Source organism: Cynocephalus volans, chromosome 1 (genome assembly GCF_027409185.1).
Source record: "Cynocephalus volans isolate mCynVol1 chromosome 1, mCynVol1.pri, whole genome shotgun sequence".
NCBI lineage: Eukaryota > Metazoa > Chordata > Mammalia > Dermoptera > Cynocephalidae > Cynocephalus > Cynocephalus volans.
In genome coordinates this window covers 271,839,505-271,858,286 of record NC_084460.1, presented here as the reverse complement: position 1 = coordinate 271,858,286, position 18,782 = coordinate 271,839,505, and the positions used below count along the sequence as shown (strand labels likewise).

Here is an 18,782-nt window from a genome sequence, read left to right as displayed (position 1 = left end):
CCTAATTGAGACGTAAGCAATCCATAAACATTAAGAAGATGGGGGAGAAAATGTAAGTCTGCTTGGAAAACTGGAAATATGTCAAAAACAAACAAAGAAAAAAACCTGTGTTGGACTTCCAAAACCTCCTCAGTCCTGAACTCGACTCTCCTTGTTTGCTTAAAACATGCTTAACTCATTTGAGGCCAAATGGGGTTTCTTTCTTCCCATGGGTACAAAATATTTTTATAGGTTGAAGCCAAAAAAATGAACCTAGTTGTGATTTATTTAGTTCACAAGCAGACCCCGGGACCGAACTCAGTGGACTCACAGTTGTCCAAGTGTAGACATAACCGTCTATGTTAAGAACTGGGAGCACATAGAAGTCCAGCTTCCCAAGGAACCGGCTTATACCTGAGTTCATTTTATAGTTTTAAAGAATCTGAAAATTTAAGAGAGAAATATTTTGACTGATTCTGGGAAGGGGTCTTTTGTCTCATAATTTTTTAACAGTTTCAATTTGATTATAAGAGGTGACTGCACTTTACACCTCCAACCTCCAGCCCCCAACCCCTCCTTTTCTTATTCTTTATGGGGTGGTTCTCAGACTTTACTGTGCATCAGACTCACCTGGAGGTCATGTTAATACAGATTGCCCAGCTCTACCCTCCCTCCCCAACCCCTCCTCCCCCGCAAGTTTCTAATTCAGCAGGTTTGAGATGGATCCAAGAGTTTGTATTTCTATCAAGTCTCCAGTTGATGTTGATGTTGTTGGTCTGAAGACCACACTCTGAGAACTGTGGGCTTTTTATGTTTAGGTTTCTACAAATACTGACCAAAAAGGTATCGTATTACTTTTAAAGGTTTCTTATTCCCTCAAGAGAGGGGTATAAGTAGTCCACAAAAATTCACTAGGCTAGGTATTTTCCATTTGCTAAATCTCTTAATCCACACACATGAAGTAGTCATTTCATACTCTTTTTACAGGTGAAAAACTAGAGGTCCCCGTATGAGAAAATTTGCCCAATACTATTAGAAAGAGGCAGAGCCAGGATTCAAATTCATTTTTGACTCCAAAGATGTCGTCTACCTTTAGATATATTTACCTCCAATAAAAATGATTTTGGATGTACTAGAAAGAGATCAGAATACCTAGTTTTCAGTGAAGCTACTCACTAATTCTATTTCACTTGAAGGATCAGCTCAGTAAAGAATTGCATTGCTAGCATGTGAAATAAGCATGGTTTCTAAAAAGCCAAGAATAACAGGTATTTTATGGGGTGGTTTACCATTATGAGGAAACTAAAGGCACTTACTTCTTTCACAAACCACTGGCAAAAAGCTGGGGCAATCCATTCCCTGGCATGGATTCCACAGTCTATCCAAATGATCTTCTTGGAGTTATTGGATGGTTGGCTGATCTGGAGGAGACATCCATGCTCCATCACCAAACAATTGCTTATTATCCTAAGCCATTGTGCAAAATTACCAGGTTTTTGATTCCCCTAGAGGCCCCTTTCTTACTCCACTCTATGGTTTCCAGGAGGCAAGGATGCTGATAGAGCCATCCCCCAGTATGACCCTTTCCTCTGCTACTCTTATTCTCCTGCCACTTGTCCTGGTGGTTGTTCTCAGGACCAAGCAATGACCTCCCATCGTGCCCACCCAAAGAATGGTCTTCCCTATACCCTAAATTGTTCCCTAACTGTAAATTAAGGCATAAACCCCCCAGCCACAAGCTAAGAGGCTAAATCTGTATAAACCGTATAGAACCTTTACAGAGTTTACTCAGACTGGCAAAGTGCACGAGAGGTTAACATTCAAGAATCAAAGGTATTTAAAAATGACTCCCAGTCTTCACATACACTTCTTGAAAGTGTGTGTGGATCCAGATTCACAATCTCCTGCAACACTTATCATTCCCTTTCCCCTCAGGGACGCCTCCACTTTCAGCCAGCTCGGTTGTCTTTCCTCTCTCCCCATCTGTCATCCTTGTACATCAGCTCAACCTTAATCCAGCAAGAAAAATCTCCTCCTCTTTCAGAGCTGTGGGGAGGTAAGAATTAATCTGGAAATTATGGATTCCCTTTGGTGGAGAAGAGGCTGTGAACACGCCCCTGTTTGTAACACTCACATCTGTTTTGCATTTGTAAATGGCCTAGATCAGTGCTATTGCTTGAAAGCCATAGGCAGCTGGGCTCATGAGGCTCTCCCCCTCTACATGAGAAACTTACAAATGGAGATAAATATCTGGCTGGATCTATCATATTCAAGGAACTTTCTCCTTTTAGCCTCACCTATTTTCAAAGTTGCCGGGACAATTCCTAATCCACCTTTTCACTTCATTTTCTCTAATAATTTTGAGTTCATGTATGTTAATTATATGTTTATCTTTATTGCCTCTTTATTTTGTGCTTATTCTATTCTTTATAGTATGCCCCAGGCAATGCATATTGAGATGTCTTTTTGGCTGCCTCAAATCAGAGTTTGATGGCCTATTGGAAATAGGTAGGCAGGTGCCTTGACCTATGCTTAATATATCAACCGTTCACTTGATCCCTGCGTAAATTCTATTTCCAAGCCAATAATTTTGTTCTTGTAACTTTAGATAACTTTAAAATTTGGGGTTGTGCTTTGAAATTAACACATCTACACTAAGTAGTGAGAGGGCAGCGAACAAAGTAATGCTAGTTCTTAATGGCAGAGTATTTTGGCAGTGGTTCTCGAAGACTGGTCCTGGATGAGCTGTATGAGCATCATCTGGGAACTTGTCAGAAATTCACTGTGGGTCTAACACTTAAGTGTGCATTAGTATCACCTGGAGGAGGGCTTGTTCAAACACAGATGGTTGGGCCCCATCCCCAGACTTTCTGATTCAGAAGCCCAGTGGGGGGACCTAAGAATGTGCATTTCTAACAAGTTTCCAGGTGATACTGATACTGCTGAGCCGTGGACCACCCTTTGGAAACCACTGGTTTGGTGCAGAGGTTGTCAGCTCCTACTACATATAGGATCACCTGGGCAACTTTTAAAGTACGCTTTAGGCTCTTCTTGGAACTATTAGGTCAGACATACATAGGTGGGGTCCAGGCATCAGGATTACTTGGAAGCTCTCCAGGTGATTTTAATGTGCACCCAGAATAGAAAATCACTGATTCAGAACTGGGAGCCCAGAAGTCCTGGAAAAACATCTGTCTGGCCCCAAACATTTTTTATGTCGCATGCAAAAAGGGTAGGAGAACCTGGAGACCTGGTACCCCCCTGGCTATGCTGCTATCTTGCTGTGTGACCCTGTACTAGTCACTTCACTTCTCTGGGTCTTTGTTCCCTCAACCATAAAATGAAGGAACCAAAAATGAAGGGTGTCTGTGGTTTTTAAGCATTTTTCTGAGAAAAAAAAAATCTGTTTTAAAGAAAGAACACTAGCCCCCCAAAAACAAAACCTTAGAATGCAGATAAAAAGTGAACTGGCTCTGGTTGAAGCATGAGTGGGGGATTCTCCACTCTGGGCCATGCTGTTTTTAAGTCCTACCCCCATGTTCCCACTCAGCCATCCCAGACCTCTTTACCCCTGAACTTGATTCCAGCCAGTTGATTAAGGCATATACATCTGGAATTTTAAAAGCACAGTTTGTGGTGGAAAAGGCAAAAATGTTTCTGTACTGCTCCTTTTGACACTGTCCACATTTCCAACTAGTGCTTCTGAGTAGTAAACCAATGACCTCAGACTGGGTGATTCTCCCAATAAGGTAATTCTGAGCCCGCTCACTCACCTTCAGATAATACATGGGCCGGTCCTCATCGGTCATTCCTAGCGAATGCTGTGTCACCACTTCTGTGTACTTCTCACTTATCTGTTTCATCCACTGATAGATCTGAAACAGCCAGGGAGGACTATGGCTAACAAGAGAAGACTGAGATAACTGCTTCTTTCACTACGACATGCAACCCTGTGCTCTTTGCTCTAGATTGCAACAGCTGTGTGGTAAACAAAACAGAAAACTAAATCAATGAACTGTTACCTCCTCCCCTTCCCTTTCTTTAAAGATCCACTCTGCCACCACGTCTTATGACACCCTGTGGAACTTTACGAATAAGTTGTTGAGAATTAACTATTTCAATAATCCACCAATAATAGAAACCTTCAGTAACAACATAATCTTCAAATAGCCACCACACTTAGCTTCCATGTGGCACGCAATTGTGCCAGAAATTTCAGGTCAGGCTTATTTTGTAGGATCTTCTTCCGTCTTTATGAATCCCAACCATATGCTTTGCTGATGTCCATGGTTCCAAGATTAGAGAAGATGTGAGTATGTCCTTCCCAGAACATGCCAACAGAAGTTTCTAAACCAAGTCCGGGTTAATCATTTTGATTCAAATCAGTAGACCTCAATAGGTGCTGATTTAATTACATGTCTTACACCATGCTTAGGAAGAGTCTTACACCTTGCCTTGTAATTCCATACCTTGGGGATCCATGTGGGCAAATGCAGAAACATAAGACATATTAAGACAGTCATCAGTGTGTCACAGGAAGCCTCTCACACTCAATTTCTATATAGTTGACATCTCTCAATGTCAACAACCAAGAGTTGTGGCAAATATCAGTTAGTTGGGGATAATAAGTATCCCATTTGAAAACCTTTGTATCTCAATTGCCATTCTTAGCATAGAATATCTTCAGAAAAAATGCATTATTATAGCAGTAACAATACTTAGCAGGAGTATTTTCAATTCTATTAACTGAAAAGAATAGCAGCGTTTCACAGGGGTATCCTGGACTAGATCAGATGCAGATGTCTTAATTCTTGGGAGAGCTACAAATAGCAGCAAGTAGCAGCAGCAGCTGTTGGAATGAGCAGGACTGAAGCCATGTTGGGACCTAAAACTGCATGAGCTATAGGCAAATTTTAAAAAGGCACATTTTTTTCCTTAGCATACATTTCTCTGAGTTCCCTATTTTCCCATGGTTATTTGATATTTTGAACCTTGGTTATGGGGCAAGATGACATTATTTACATAAATGTAAAGTTGTTTTCCAGCCAGACTGAAGATGCAAACTCACCATAAGATATGTACTATCCAGACCCTGAGATAACAGCAAATATGGGAGCAGAAACCAGACAGAGCCTTTGTGAACCTTGCACCTGGCTCCTTGCATGGAACCCCTAACAGCTCATGTCTCCCTCCCTCCTGCTTTTCAGTTCCCACGTTCCATTCCCTCATCTCCTTCTTTAAAACCCCCCGAGTAAGTCTTCGAGATGGTTTAGTCTGGCCATTCTCCTTCAGGTTTACCAGAGAGATGGGTTAGCCCAACATCTCTATTCAGGTCACCAGTATTCCTGAATAAAAGCTGACTTCCATTTTCACCAACATTTGACTTTTGGCTGGTTTGTATTTGAAAGGGGGCAGGCAGCTAGACCTGTGCCCTGTAATACAGATTTTATTCATTTATTGCTTAATCAGTGTAGTTTATTTCATTTACTCTCTCAACAATGCTGCAAGATAGATACTAATATTCCTGTTCTCAGGGGAGGATTCTGAGGATCAAAGAAGTTAAATGTCTTGGTCAAGGTCACACTGCCAGTAAGTGGCCAAGCCAGATGTGAATCCATCTCTGATACCAGAACATGTTGTCTGTGGGCCATACTGGACCTTGTTCAAAATCATAGAACCTATAGTACCTTTGGGTGATGTAAAAGTGTAAATTTTTTGAAAAAAATTTTTGGAAAATATTAATATATTTTCGAATGCTGAGGAAATAAATTGGTAAGGCCTGTTTGGATAGCAACTTACACATTTATATAAAAAATTTAGATGTACATGTCCTTGACCCTAGTGATTATATTTTTAGAAATTTATACCCTAAAAAAGACTTTTGCATAACGTTACATACATGCAAACACACACACACATGTGCATACATGTGTAGTAGCTAAATTTCACTATATTTAGTTTTGGAAATCACAAAACTTACCTTGGTAGTAATACAAATATTTCTTTGAAAAATCATCTCCCCTCTTAAGAACTGCTGCCTGTGCCTCTTTGCATCTTATTACATTTTCAGCTAAATATGATTCAGTCAAAAGACTTCTCCATCCCATGTCTCATACCCACATAAACACCAACCCCCTCCTTTTTTTTTATTTTTGGCTGCTGGTAGGTACAGGGATCTGAACCCTTGACCTTGGTGTTATCAGCACTGTGCTCTAAGTAAGTGAGCTAACCAGCCAGCCCAAACCTGCTAAGGACTTGATAAACAAAAATAAGGGTCAATTCTGGTTCATACTGACATTAGCAAGACTGGCTCCTCCTTGGAACATTCTTTTTCTCCTTTTTTTTTTTTTTCTTGTTATGAATTTGCCTTTTTATTTCATATCACCAGGTTTTGTGGTTATAATGACAGTGGTGTTAGTGGTGGGGATATTTGGGAATCCCTTGAACTCGGTGTGCAGGCAAATCTTATCTCCACATTTTGAGCCTCTCTAGTCCGTGGATATTAACAATGAACCATCCCTCAAACATCCTCAAGTAGGTGTGAATACCACCAACCTCTCCCATGTATCCTTGCTCACCTCCTCCATGGGGTGGAATTTGTTGTAGGAATAGGTCTCCAGGCTCTTCCACTGACTCACTTTCTCGTTCCTAACCTCTTGTCTGTGTTGTACTAAGGATCTGCAAAGGGAAGAAAGACAAAAAGCAGTGAAGGAACTGGGATATCCTGAGGGTCAGAAGGTTGATGAAAAAGATAGTGGAAAGCAGTGTGCACAGGATTTGGAGGACAAAAGCCAGTGTTCAAGTCTTAGCTCTGTGACTTACTGATTATGAGATCTTGGATAGCCACTGAGCCACTCTGAGCTGCAGTTTCTTCATCCATAGGGTGAGGACAAACATTCCAACCTTTCAGGGAGGCTGGGATAATTCAATAAGATATTGTAGATTAAAACACTTCTAAATTTGTAAAAGAAATAATAGCTAAGATTTATTGAATGTAAACTTCCTATGAGACATGCACTGTTCTAAACAATTTAAATCTCACTTCTTTCTAAAACTCTGAGGTAGGTACTCCTATTATTGCCATTTCAGAGATGAAAAACCAATCACAGGGATTTAAACCCTGACAATCTGATTGAAGAGTCTGCTGTATTAATCGCTGTACTGCGTAAAATGGCGAGAACTAATCTTTATGCAAGTTTATCTTTTTAAAAAATAAGCTTTGTTTTTTGGAGCACTTGTAGGTTCAGAGCAAAATTAAGTAGAAAGTATAGGCAGAGCCCATATAACCCCTGTCCCCACACATGCAAAACCTCCTCCACAATGGACATCCCACACCGCAGTGGTACATTTGTCATAATCAATGAGCCTACATCAACACATCATTATTGCCCAAAGCCCATAGGTTACATCAGGGTTTACTCTTGGTCTTGTACATTTTATGGGTTTTGACAAATGCTTGAGGATACATATCCACCATTATAATATCCTACAGAATAGTTTTGCTGCCCTAAAAATTCTCTGTGCTCTGCCAATTTATTCTTCCCTCCCCCATCCCCTTGCTTTTTACTGTCTCCATAACTTTGCCTTTTTCAGAATGTCATATAGTTGGAATCATACGGTATGTACTCTTTTCAGATTGACTTCTTTCACTTAATAATATGCATTTAAATTTCCTTTATACTTTCCATGGCTTGATAGCTCATTTCTTTTCAATACTGAATAATATTCCATTGTCTAGATGTACCCCAGTTTATATATCTACTCATCTGCTAAAGGACGTCTAGGCTGCTTTCAAGTTTTGGCAATTATGAATAAAGCTGCTATAAAATTCACGTGCAGGTTTTTGTGTGGAAATGTTTTTAATTCACTTGAGTAAATACTAAGGAGTGTAATTGCTGAATCATATGGTAAGAGTACGTTCAGTTTTGTCAGAAACTGCTAAACTCTCTTCCAAAACAGCTGTACAATTTTGCATTCCCACTAGCAATGGATGAGAGTTCCTGTTGTTTCACATCCTCACCAGTATTTACTGTTGTCAGTGTCTTGGATTTTGGCTATTCTAATAGGTATGTAGTGGTATCTCATTCTTGTTTTAATTTACAATTCCCTACTGCCAAACTATGTAGAACATCTTTTCATATGTCTACTTGCTATCTCTATATCTTCTCTCCGGTTCTGTTCAGGTCTTTTGCCCATTTTTTAATCAGGTTTTCTTTTCTTATTGTTGAGTTTTAAGAGTTCTTTATATATTTTAAATAACAGTCCTTTATCAGATGTGTCTTCTGCAAATATTTTCTCTACATCCAAGGACGTGTAGGTTTTCTCCTGTGTTATTGCCTAGAGTTTTATAGTTTTATATTTTACATTTAGGTCTATGATACACTTTGAGTTAATATTTGTGAAGGATGTAAGGTCTGTGTCAATATTTACTTTTTTTTTTTTTTTTTGCTTGTGATGTCTAGTTGTGCCAGCACTATTGGTTGAAAAGATTATTTTTGCTCTATTGTATTATCTTTGCTCCTTTGTCAAAGATCAGTTTATTATATTTATGTGGGTATATTTCTGGACTCCATATTCTCTCACATTGATCTATTTGTCTGTTCTTTCACCAGTACCACACTGTCTTGATTATATTAAGACTTGAGGTTGGGTAGTATTAGTCTTCTGACTTTGTTCTTCTTCAATATTTTGTTGACTCTACTGGATCTTTTGCTTCTTTGTAGAAACTTTGGAATCAGTTTGTAAGCAACTACAAAATAACTTGCTAGGATTTTGATTGAGATTGTCCTGAATCTATAAATCAAGTTGGGAAAAACTGACATCATGACAATATTGAGTCTTCCTATCCATGATCATGGAATATATCTTCACTTATTTAGTTCTTCTTTGATAGCTTTCATTAGAATTTTGTAGTTTTCCCCATATAAATCTTTTGTACAAATTTTGTGAGATTTATACCGAAGTATTTCATTTGGGAGAGGTGCTAATATAAGTGGTAACATGTTTGAATTTCAAATTCCACTTGTTCATTGCCATTATATAAGGAAGTGAGTGACTTTCATATACGTATGTTAACCTTGTATTCTGCAACCTTGGTATAATTGCTTATTAGTTCCAGGAGGTTTTCTTGTTTATATTTTCTACGTAGGTGATCATATCATCTGTGAACAAAGACAGTTTGATTCTTCCTTCCCAATCTGTATGCCTTTTACTTTATTTTCTTGTCTTATTGCATTAGCTAGGCCTTCCAGCACAATGTTGAAAAGCAATGGTGAGAGGGGACATCCTTGCCTTGACTAATCTTAGTGGGAAAGCTTCTATTTTCTCCCATTAAGTATGATGTTAGGTGTAGGATTTCTGGACATGTTCTTTATCAAGTTGAGATAGTTGCCCTTTTTTATCATTAATGGATGTCTGATTTTGTCAAATGCTTTTCCTACTTCTGTTGATATGATCGTGTGTTTTTTCTTTTTCTTTTTTAGCCTGTGGATGTGACAGATAATATTAATTGATTTTTGAATGTTGCATCAAACTTGTATACCTTGGATAAATCCCACTTGGTCAAGGTGTCTGATTTTTTTTATACATTGCTGGATTTGGTTTACTAATACTTTCTGGAGGATTTTTATATTTATGCTCATGAGAGATATTGGTCTGTAGTTTTCTTTTCTTGTAATGTCTTTGTCTGATTTTGATATTAGGGTAATTCTGACCTCATAGAATAAGTTAGGAATGTTCTCTCTGCTTCCATCTTCTAAAAGATATTTTAGAGAATTAGTATAATTTCTTTCTTAAATGTGTGGTAGAATTCACCAGTGAACCCATCTGGGCCTGGTTTTCTGTTTAGAAGTTTATTAAATATTGATTCAATTTCTTTAATAAATGAAGGCTTATTGCAATTGTCTTTTTATGATTTATCATTTAACAGTTTCAAAAACTATTCAGTGCCTGCTCTATATCAAATATTATGCTAGAACCTAAGAGAGCACATTTATGCTCAGTATTTTATTTTATTCTTACTTCAACCCTATGAAGTGTTATTGTCCATGTTTTACAAATGAGTAAACTGAGATTAAGAGAAATTAAGTAACTTGTAAAGAGTTTGTAAGTCATATAGTTAGTAGTCTACCTCTCAGCCAAACAAACATTTGATGAATATTTTAGTTCCCTAGCTAAAAGGCCTTATTTAAGCAAGAAATGGGGTTATATTTTTATTGTGAGTGCATGCTGAGTGATAATTCATTTACCCAGTAAATGTGTAGGAGTCATTATTATGTTAACGGCATTGGGGTGTGAGCTTTTGCAGATCCTGGGGTGCCAGCCTTTGTATAGTGATCCTCAGTTGTAAGAAAACATGTTAGAGATGTAATCAGCTAATGTTTCCATGACTTTTATCTATTTTCCAGATTTTTTGAACATTCATGGTATTGTATTTTCTCTTCCTCTAAACCTTCATTTCTTTATTTATAAAATGGGAAGAATAATAGTACCTTCCCAAAAGATTTTTACGAGGATTAAACAGACTAATCCGTATTTAACAATGAGCACAGTTTCTGACACCTAGTCAATTCCTAATAAGTGTTAAAAACACAGTAGTGTAAAACGAAGCAAACGCCCTCCTTAGCTGCAGTGGTATTAAAAATAAAAATTGTATAAGAATAATTTAATCATCCAACTAGTATTATCCTCAAACAATGCCAGACTACAAAATGTTTTGATAGAATTAATTAAAATACAAGTTCTATTCATAGCTACGTAAGTCCAATAATTGGATTGACTAAATTTTAATTTTTTTACCTGGTTCATTTAGCATTATTTACCACAATTAACTACTCTAATGGAAATCAATTTCTTCATATAATTCTGCTACTTTAAACTTGGAGTTACATTTATTTTTAATTGTTAATAATATTAATAATAATTTAAACTTAACAGAAGCTCTTTGTCCTCAAAATTGTAAATGTTTTATCACATTGTTGAATTCATTTTACCCTATTTAGCTTGTCCAAATAAAAATCTCAAGAGATAGGATTGTCTAAATAATTAGTTAGAACAACGAAAATTAATTTTAAGGGATTAAAAAGAAACAAATGTTACTTAAACCTGTAATAGTTAGGAGCAATATGTTTCTTCATATTATTCAGGGATATACTTTCAATATTCACCACTCACTGAATTTTCTTAATAAGCAAAAATGCTTCAGAGTGAACAATTTCAATATAAAAATATGTACTGGTGAAAGTAATATGTTGAGGATGATTGCTTTAAAAAGATATTATCATTTTATAAAGAAAACACATATATCCCTAGTGTGTTTAAAATTTACAAAAGTTTAATCTACACAAATATTTTCAGGAGCACATTTCATGTCTTTATTAACTAATCAGCAAATATGTATATTTTATAACAACACCAAACCATTACTTTGCAGTATATGCTAGGCACTGGTCAAAACACTTTATATTATGATCTTATTTTATCCAGTGAACAACCCAGTGGGTATGTACTCTTATTGCTTTATGCAAAAATAGTAATAGAGGGTAATAATGGAAAGAAGATTTCTTTCTGGCTGAGTTTAAAATCTACTTAAGAGAATAAGACATAAACACATAAAAAGCAAAATAACTTAGCCATTAAATATCAAGGCATGAGATGTGATAAGCTAGTTCTTGATTAGCTATCAGATAAATGATGCTCAAAGTGTACTGAGGTCAGGAGAGGGAGAATTCAGAACTCAAGCATAGCCAACAATAATAACACCAGCATTTTACTAGTAATTACGTATGACAAAACTGTTCTAAGAACTTGATATCTCTCCATGTACTTATTTAATCTAACAGCAATCCTTAAGGTAAATGCTATCACCCAGGTTCTTTTTTTTTTTTTTTTAAGACCTTGTTACATAGGCTAAACTATCCTTTTATTACACCCTAGAAAATAAGCATAAAGTATTATCGCATTTTTAGGTGTAGTCCATTTTTTAAAACATCTACCTCTAATTTGAACTACAAAGAGAGCAAAGTAAGTATCAGCATTAAGAAGTCACTAGAAAATTATTTTTAACCCTTTTCAGAATGGGAAGAGGAAAGGGAATGAAGGAAGCCAATGAGAAGGATATCTCTTCAGATCTCCTTTTTCCCTCATTTCTCACACTGGCTGTTTTGCCAGTGGTGTCCCGCCAGGAAACAAGATCATTAAAGATGTTCTCACATCAATGTTGGGAACAAGGATGGTGGCTGTTTTTCCTTCCTTTGTATAGTTTAACAAATGTTTGAGTTTTTCCTTATCACAGTTATCTAATCAGTGGGGTAGGAAAAGTGCATACATTAAAAAGCAGGGTTTGTACCTGGTGAATTACTGCTTCAGTTGGGCTGAGATTCTCTGGCAACATCACAACATAGAGAAGAATAAGTCACAGGTAACTGAACACCCTCAAGCACCAACATTTGGCTTTCCCCCAACTGATGTCTGCAAAATGTGTGAATATATTTCTACCTAAGCCCAGCATTGAATGACTAGACCTGTCTAATAGGCAGAAAAGTGAATGGTCTGAGATTTGAGAGAAAGCCCCGATATTAAAAGTGCTTATCATTTTTATACAAAAATAAAATGCAGTACTAGAAAAAACAGAAACTCTAATACTTAGTTCAAGTGAATGTTTAAATCACATACTTAGAAAGGCTATTTCCTGTTTCTGGGCAATTTCTTCGGTGACGCATAATACATGTAGAGAGTGCAAGTGACGTCAACATGGCAGAATAGATGGTCCCCAGCATCATTCTCCCCAGTGATCAACCAATATACAAGTGTTAAAAAACAAAGACTGCCAACATGGGACTGCTGGAGCTTGGAGGAAGAGGAGAGACCTACTGAGTTCATGAAGGTGGGAGAGGCTGCAGCTAGAGAACCATTTCAAGTCCATGCTGCATCAGAGCTGGCCCTGTGAGAGGCAGGAAGAAGCTATAGCACACACAGAGCAGGAGCCAGCAAAAGCCACAGCTGAGCCCTTTGTGTGAAGTTGCCTGGAGTCTGCAGGGGAGAAGAGGGCCTGGAGCACATCTTACCAGTCCCCAGGCCAATGAGACCACTGACAGGGTTCCCACAAACCCACATAGGAGCAAGGGATGGCAGCTGACTAAAGAAAGAAACCACACAAAGGCCAGAGAGTCAAGGGATCTGCACACAGCTCACTCCATGGGAAGCATTTGGAGTGTGGGAGAGAGGATGGCCCTCCAGGAGAACATTGGGGTGCAAAGTGGGCAGCTGATCTGCCTTCTGATGAGCACAGACCCACTCAGTGGAGAGTGGTCAGAGTGATAGAATGACAGGGGGCACAGTTTGCTGGAAAGACTCAGTCCTGGGCCAGAATTTCCACATAGCCTAAGTGTATCCGACCTCACACGACCCAGAAGTGATTAAAAGGCCAATGATTAAAAATCCAGTCTGCGTAAAAAGCCTTCCCCAGAAAATCAGCAGCAAAGCAGCAATTTAGTGCAACCACAGAGCTCAAGTGCTGGTCCCCACAGGAAATTCTCCCAATTTTGGAATTAGTCAAAACTACAGACCAGAGACAAAGTTCTAATATTAACCAATAAAGGTCTAACACCACCAAAGAACACCTACAAAACCTAGAAGAGATAACAGTCTCCTCAGATGCCCAGACATCAGCATAAAGACACAAAGATCAAGAAAGAACAGAGAAATATGACACCAACAAAGAAAACTAATGAAGTACCAGCAATGGACCCAGACGAGCAGTGAATTTATGAAATGTTTGACAGAGAATTCAGAATAACCCTCTTAAGGATGTTCAGGGAGTCACCAAAAAATTCAGATAGAAAAGTAAATGATATCTGGAAAACAATCCAGGAGCAGAATGAGAAACTTGACAAAGGAATGGAATCAATTTTAAAAAATAGAAATTCTAGAAATAGGGAATATATTATGTGAGCTGAAAAAACTCAGTAGAAAGCTCCAACAGCAGACTTAATCAAACACAGGAAAGAATTAGTGAGCTTGAAGATAGAACATATGAGATTATCAAATCAGAGGAGCAAAATGAAAAAGAATAAGACCGAAATGAAACAGGAATACAGCAAATATGGGACTCCCTCAAGCAAAATAACTTCTGCATAATTGGCATACCTGAAGGAAAAGAAAAAGGAAGAGTTGTGGAAAGTATGTTCAAGTATGTAATGGCTGAAAATTTCCAAAATATGGAGAAAGATGATAACATCTAGGTACAGGAAGCTCAGATGTTGGCAATCAAATTCAATCCAAGAAGAAACACCTCATGACACATTGTAATCAAATTATCAAAAACTAAAGACAAAGAAAGAATACTGAGAGCAGCAAAAGAAACACATAACAGTAAATGGAGCCCTAATATATCTCTCAATGGATTTCTCAGTAGAAACCCTACAGGCCAGAAGAGAGTGGGATGATATATTCAGGGTGCTGAAGGAAAAAGACTGTCAGCCAAGAATTCTCTATCCAGCAAAACTAAACTTCAAATATGAAGGAGATATAAAGTCTTTCCCAGACAAACAGAAGCTAAGGGAATTCATAAACAGTAGACCTGCATTTCAAGAAATGCTAAAGGGAGTTCATCATTCTGAAAAAAGATGATGCTAAGGAGCAGCAAGTAAACATTTAAAGGTACATAATTAATTAGTAAAGTAAGTTCACAGAAAACCTCAGATTACTCCAGTATCACAAGGATGCTGAATAAACCACTTACATCCTTAGTATGAAGACTAAAAGACAAACCTAACCTGACACTAACATATTCAACAACCACATAAGAGACAGGCTATATTAAAAGATGTATCTGGAAACAACAAATTGTCAAAAAAATTGGGGGAGGAGATGACGCCAAAGCATAGAGTTGGATTTGGTGCTTTCTTTTTTCTTATATATCAAAGTTAAGTTGGCTCCCCCTTGGACCTAGAGGGAGGCATCAACAGCAGCCTCAGCAGGACCCACCAAGGTGAGCCGAGGAGACCCATGTGGTGCAGGTGGCCCATCCCAGCCTTGGACCTGGAGGGAGGCGCCAGCAGCCACGGCAGGCTCTGCTGAGGCAAGCCAAGACCGATGTGGTGCTGGAAGCTCATTCTCCAGCCACAGATTCTGGAACAGGACGCACGGTGGTGTAATATAGACACTCCCACACCTACTGTCAAGCAAGGACGATTCACCACTGCAGTAGCACCAGGGCCACTCTACAGGTAGCCTACTGCTCACTCAACTACAGTGATATAAGAAAAGTCACCAGTAAAGCCTGCAAATAGAGGAAGAAATCTTTATCCTCATAGCCAACCTCAGGGTAATAGAAGAAGCAAACCCTCTACCAAATGACCAAACATCAATGAAAAAATACTCGGTCTACAAATAAACAAGAAGATATGACACCACCAAAGGTGTATAGTAATACTCAGATTTCAGACTCCATGGAACACGGAATCCTTGAAATGTCTGGAAAAGAATTCCAAGCAATGAACTTAAGAAAACTTGAAGAAATAAAAGAAGACTCAATAAGAGAACATAATGAAACAAGAAAAAATATCTAAAATTTGAAGGAGGAAATTTAGAAAGAGATTAATACCTTAAAAACGAGTGTAGCAGAACTCCTAGAAATGAAAGATTCACTCAATGAAATAAAAAACACAACAGAGAGCTTGAGCAGCAGGGTAGAGCAAGCAGAAGAAAGAATTTCAGGTCTTGAAGATGGTCTTTTTAAAATAACCTAGGCAGACCAAATAAAAAAAAGGAAAAAAGAATTTAAAATAATGAGGAAAATATGAGAGAGAGTGCAGACAACATCAAGCACTCTAACATTTGAATTGTACATATTCCAGAAGGGGAGGAGCAAGGAAAAGGTACTAAAAATCTATTCAAGGAAGTAGCAACAGAAAACTTCCCAGATGTAGGGAGAGATATAGACCTTCAGATCCAGGAAGGTCAAATGTCCCCATACAGATTTAATCCAAAAAGATCCTCCCCAAGACACATTATAGTTAAATCTGCAAAGCTCAAAGACAAAGAGAGAATTCTAAAAGCAGCAAGAGAAAAGCATCAAGCCACCTATAGGGGAGCCCCCATCAGGTTAACAGCAGACTTCAAACCAAAACCCTACAAGCAAGAAGAAAGTGGAATGATATATTCAAAATACTAAGAGAAAAAAATTGTCAATCAAGAATTCTTTACCCAGCAAAGCTCTCCTTCAGAAATGAGGGAGAAATAGTGTATTTCCTAGACAAACAACAGTTGTGGGAGTTCACCACCACGTGACCAGCCCTGCAAGAAATTCTCAATTAAGTCCTTCACCTGGAGTCTGAATAGTGATGACCACTATCACAAATATGCAAGAAAGAGCAAAACCCACTGTTAAAACAAAAATGCCAGTGAGAAAGAGAAAGAAGCTAAATCATGCCACCTTAAATTTCCAACTAACATTGAAGAAGAGAAATAAAAGGGGAAGTACTGATCAAAAGATATTTATATCATCTAAACAAAAAGCAAGTAAATAACAGGAATTAAACAATACTTGTCAATAACTACCCTAAATGTGAGTGGATTGAACTCCCCATTCAAAAGACACAGACTAACTGATTGGATTAAAAAGCTAAACCCAAGTATATGCTGTCTTCAAGAGACCTACCTCAACTGTGGAGACACATACAGACTAAAAGTGAAAGGATGGGGAAGGATATACCATGCAAATGGAAACCAAAAATGAGGAGGAGTAGCTATTCTTATATTGGACAAAATAGACTTTAAAACAAAAAACAAACAAAAAAAGAGACAAAGAAGACCACTATATAAAGATAAAAGGATCTATCCAGCTAGAAGACATAACAATCATAAATATACATGCACCCAATACTGGAGCACCTAGATATATAAAGCAAACACTCTTAGATCTAAAAAAAGAAATAGATCCTAATACATTAAAAGTGGGTGATCTGAACACCCTTCTCTCAGTGTGGGACAGATCTTCTAGGCAACAAACCAACAAATAGACACAGGATTTAATCTACACCTTAGACCAACTGGACCTGGCAGATATATACATAACATTTCACCCAACAACTAAAGAATATATTTATTTCTCATCTGCTCATGGGACATTCTCCAGGATAGGCCACATATTAGGTCACAAATCTAGTATCAGCAAATTTTTAAAAATTGAAATCATTCCAAGTATCTTTTCAGACCACAATGGACTAAAACTGAAAATTAATAATAAACAAAACTCTGAAACTATACAAATACATGGAAATTAAACAATAGGATCCCGAATGACCTATGGTCCAAGAATAAATTAAACAGGAAGTCAAAAAGTTTCTTGAAACTAATGAAAATAAAGATTCATCATACCAAAATCTGTGGAATACTGCAAAAAAGCAGTACTAAGAGGCAAATTCATTGCAATAAATGCTTACATCAAAAGAATGGAAAGACTTCAAATAAACAACTTAACACTATGCCTCAAAGAACTTGAAAAACAACAACAATCCAAACCAAATGGTAGTAGATGGAAAGAAATAATTAAGATCAGAGCAGAACTAAATGAAACAGAGAACCAAAAAACAACAGAAAAAAATCAATGAAACAAAAAGTTCATTTTTTGAGAAGATAAAATAGACAAACCATTAGCTAGGTTAACAAAAGAAAAGAAGAGAGAAGACCCAAATAACAAAAATCAGAAATGAAAAGGGAGACATTACAACCAATACCACAGAAATACGAAGAATCATTAGAGACTATTGTAAACTGTATGACAAAAAATATGAAAATCTGGAAGATATGGATAAGTTTCTACACACATGCAAACTACCAAGACTGGACCGAGAAGAGATAGAACACCTGAACAGGCTACCAACAAGCAATGAGATTGAAGTGGTAATCAGCAATCTTCCAACAAAGAAAAGTCTAAGTCTGAATGGTTTTACAGCTGAATTCTATCAAATTTTTAAAGAGGAGTTAATACCAATTCTCCTCAAAGTATTCCAAAAAATTGAAACAGAAGCTATTCTCCCAAACTCATTCTATGAGGCCAACATAACTCTGATACCAAAACCAGATAAAAACACAACAAAAAAAGAAAATTACAGGCCAATATCCTTGATAAACATAGATGCAAACATTCTCAACAAAATATTAGCAACCAAAATACAGCAACACATTAAAAAAAATTATACACCACAATCAAGTGGGATTCATCCCAGGGATGCAAGGATGGTTCAACATGTGAAAGTCAATAAATGTGATACATAACATCAACAAACTCAAGGACAAAGACCATATGATTATCCCAATAGATGCTGAAAAGCATTTGACAAAATTCAACATACCTTTGTGATAAAGACTCTCAACAAATTAGGTGTAGAAGGAAAGTATCTCAACACAATAAAAGCCATCTATGACAAGCCCACCACCACTATTATTCTGAATGGGGAAAAACTGATGGCTTTTCCCTTAAGAACAGGAACAAGACAAGGATGCCCACTCTTATCACTTCTATTTACCATAGTACTGGAGGTACTAGCCAGAGCAATCAAGCAAAAGAAAGAAATGAATGGAATCCATATTGGAAAAGACAAAGTCAAACTGTTTCAACTTGCAGATGACATGATACTATACATAGAAAAACCTGAAGACTCTATCAGAAAATTCCTAGAGCTGGTTAATAACTTCAGTTACATGGCAGGATACAAAATAAATGCCCCCAAATCAGTTGCATTTATATACCCAAATAATGAACTAACAGAAAGAGAAATAAAAAAAAATAAGCCCATTTG

General features: G+C 37.5%; 1 protein-coding gene across 1 annotated transcript in view; it reads right to left on the bottom strand.

Annotated features, from left to right (window-relative positions):
- The window catches only part of CPO (carboxypeptidase O), a 36,088-nt gene that overhangs the window by 13,487 nt on the left and 3,819 nt on the right, over window positions 1–18,782 (bottom strand). Inside the window, 4 exon segments of the mRNA XM_063086393.1 lie at window positions 311–421; window positions 1,296–1,400; window positions 3,753–3,854; window positions 6,558–6,657. Coding sequence (XP_062942463.1) covers window positions 311–421; window positions 1,296–1,400; window positions 3,753–3,854; window positions 6,558–6,657 — 418 coding nt within the window.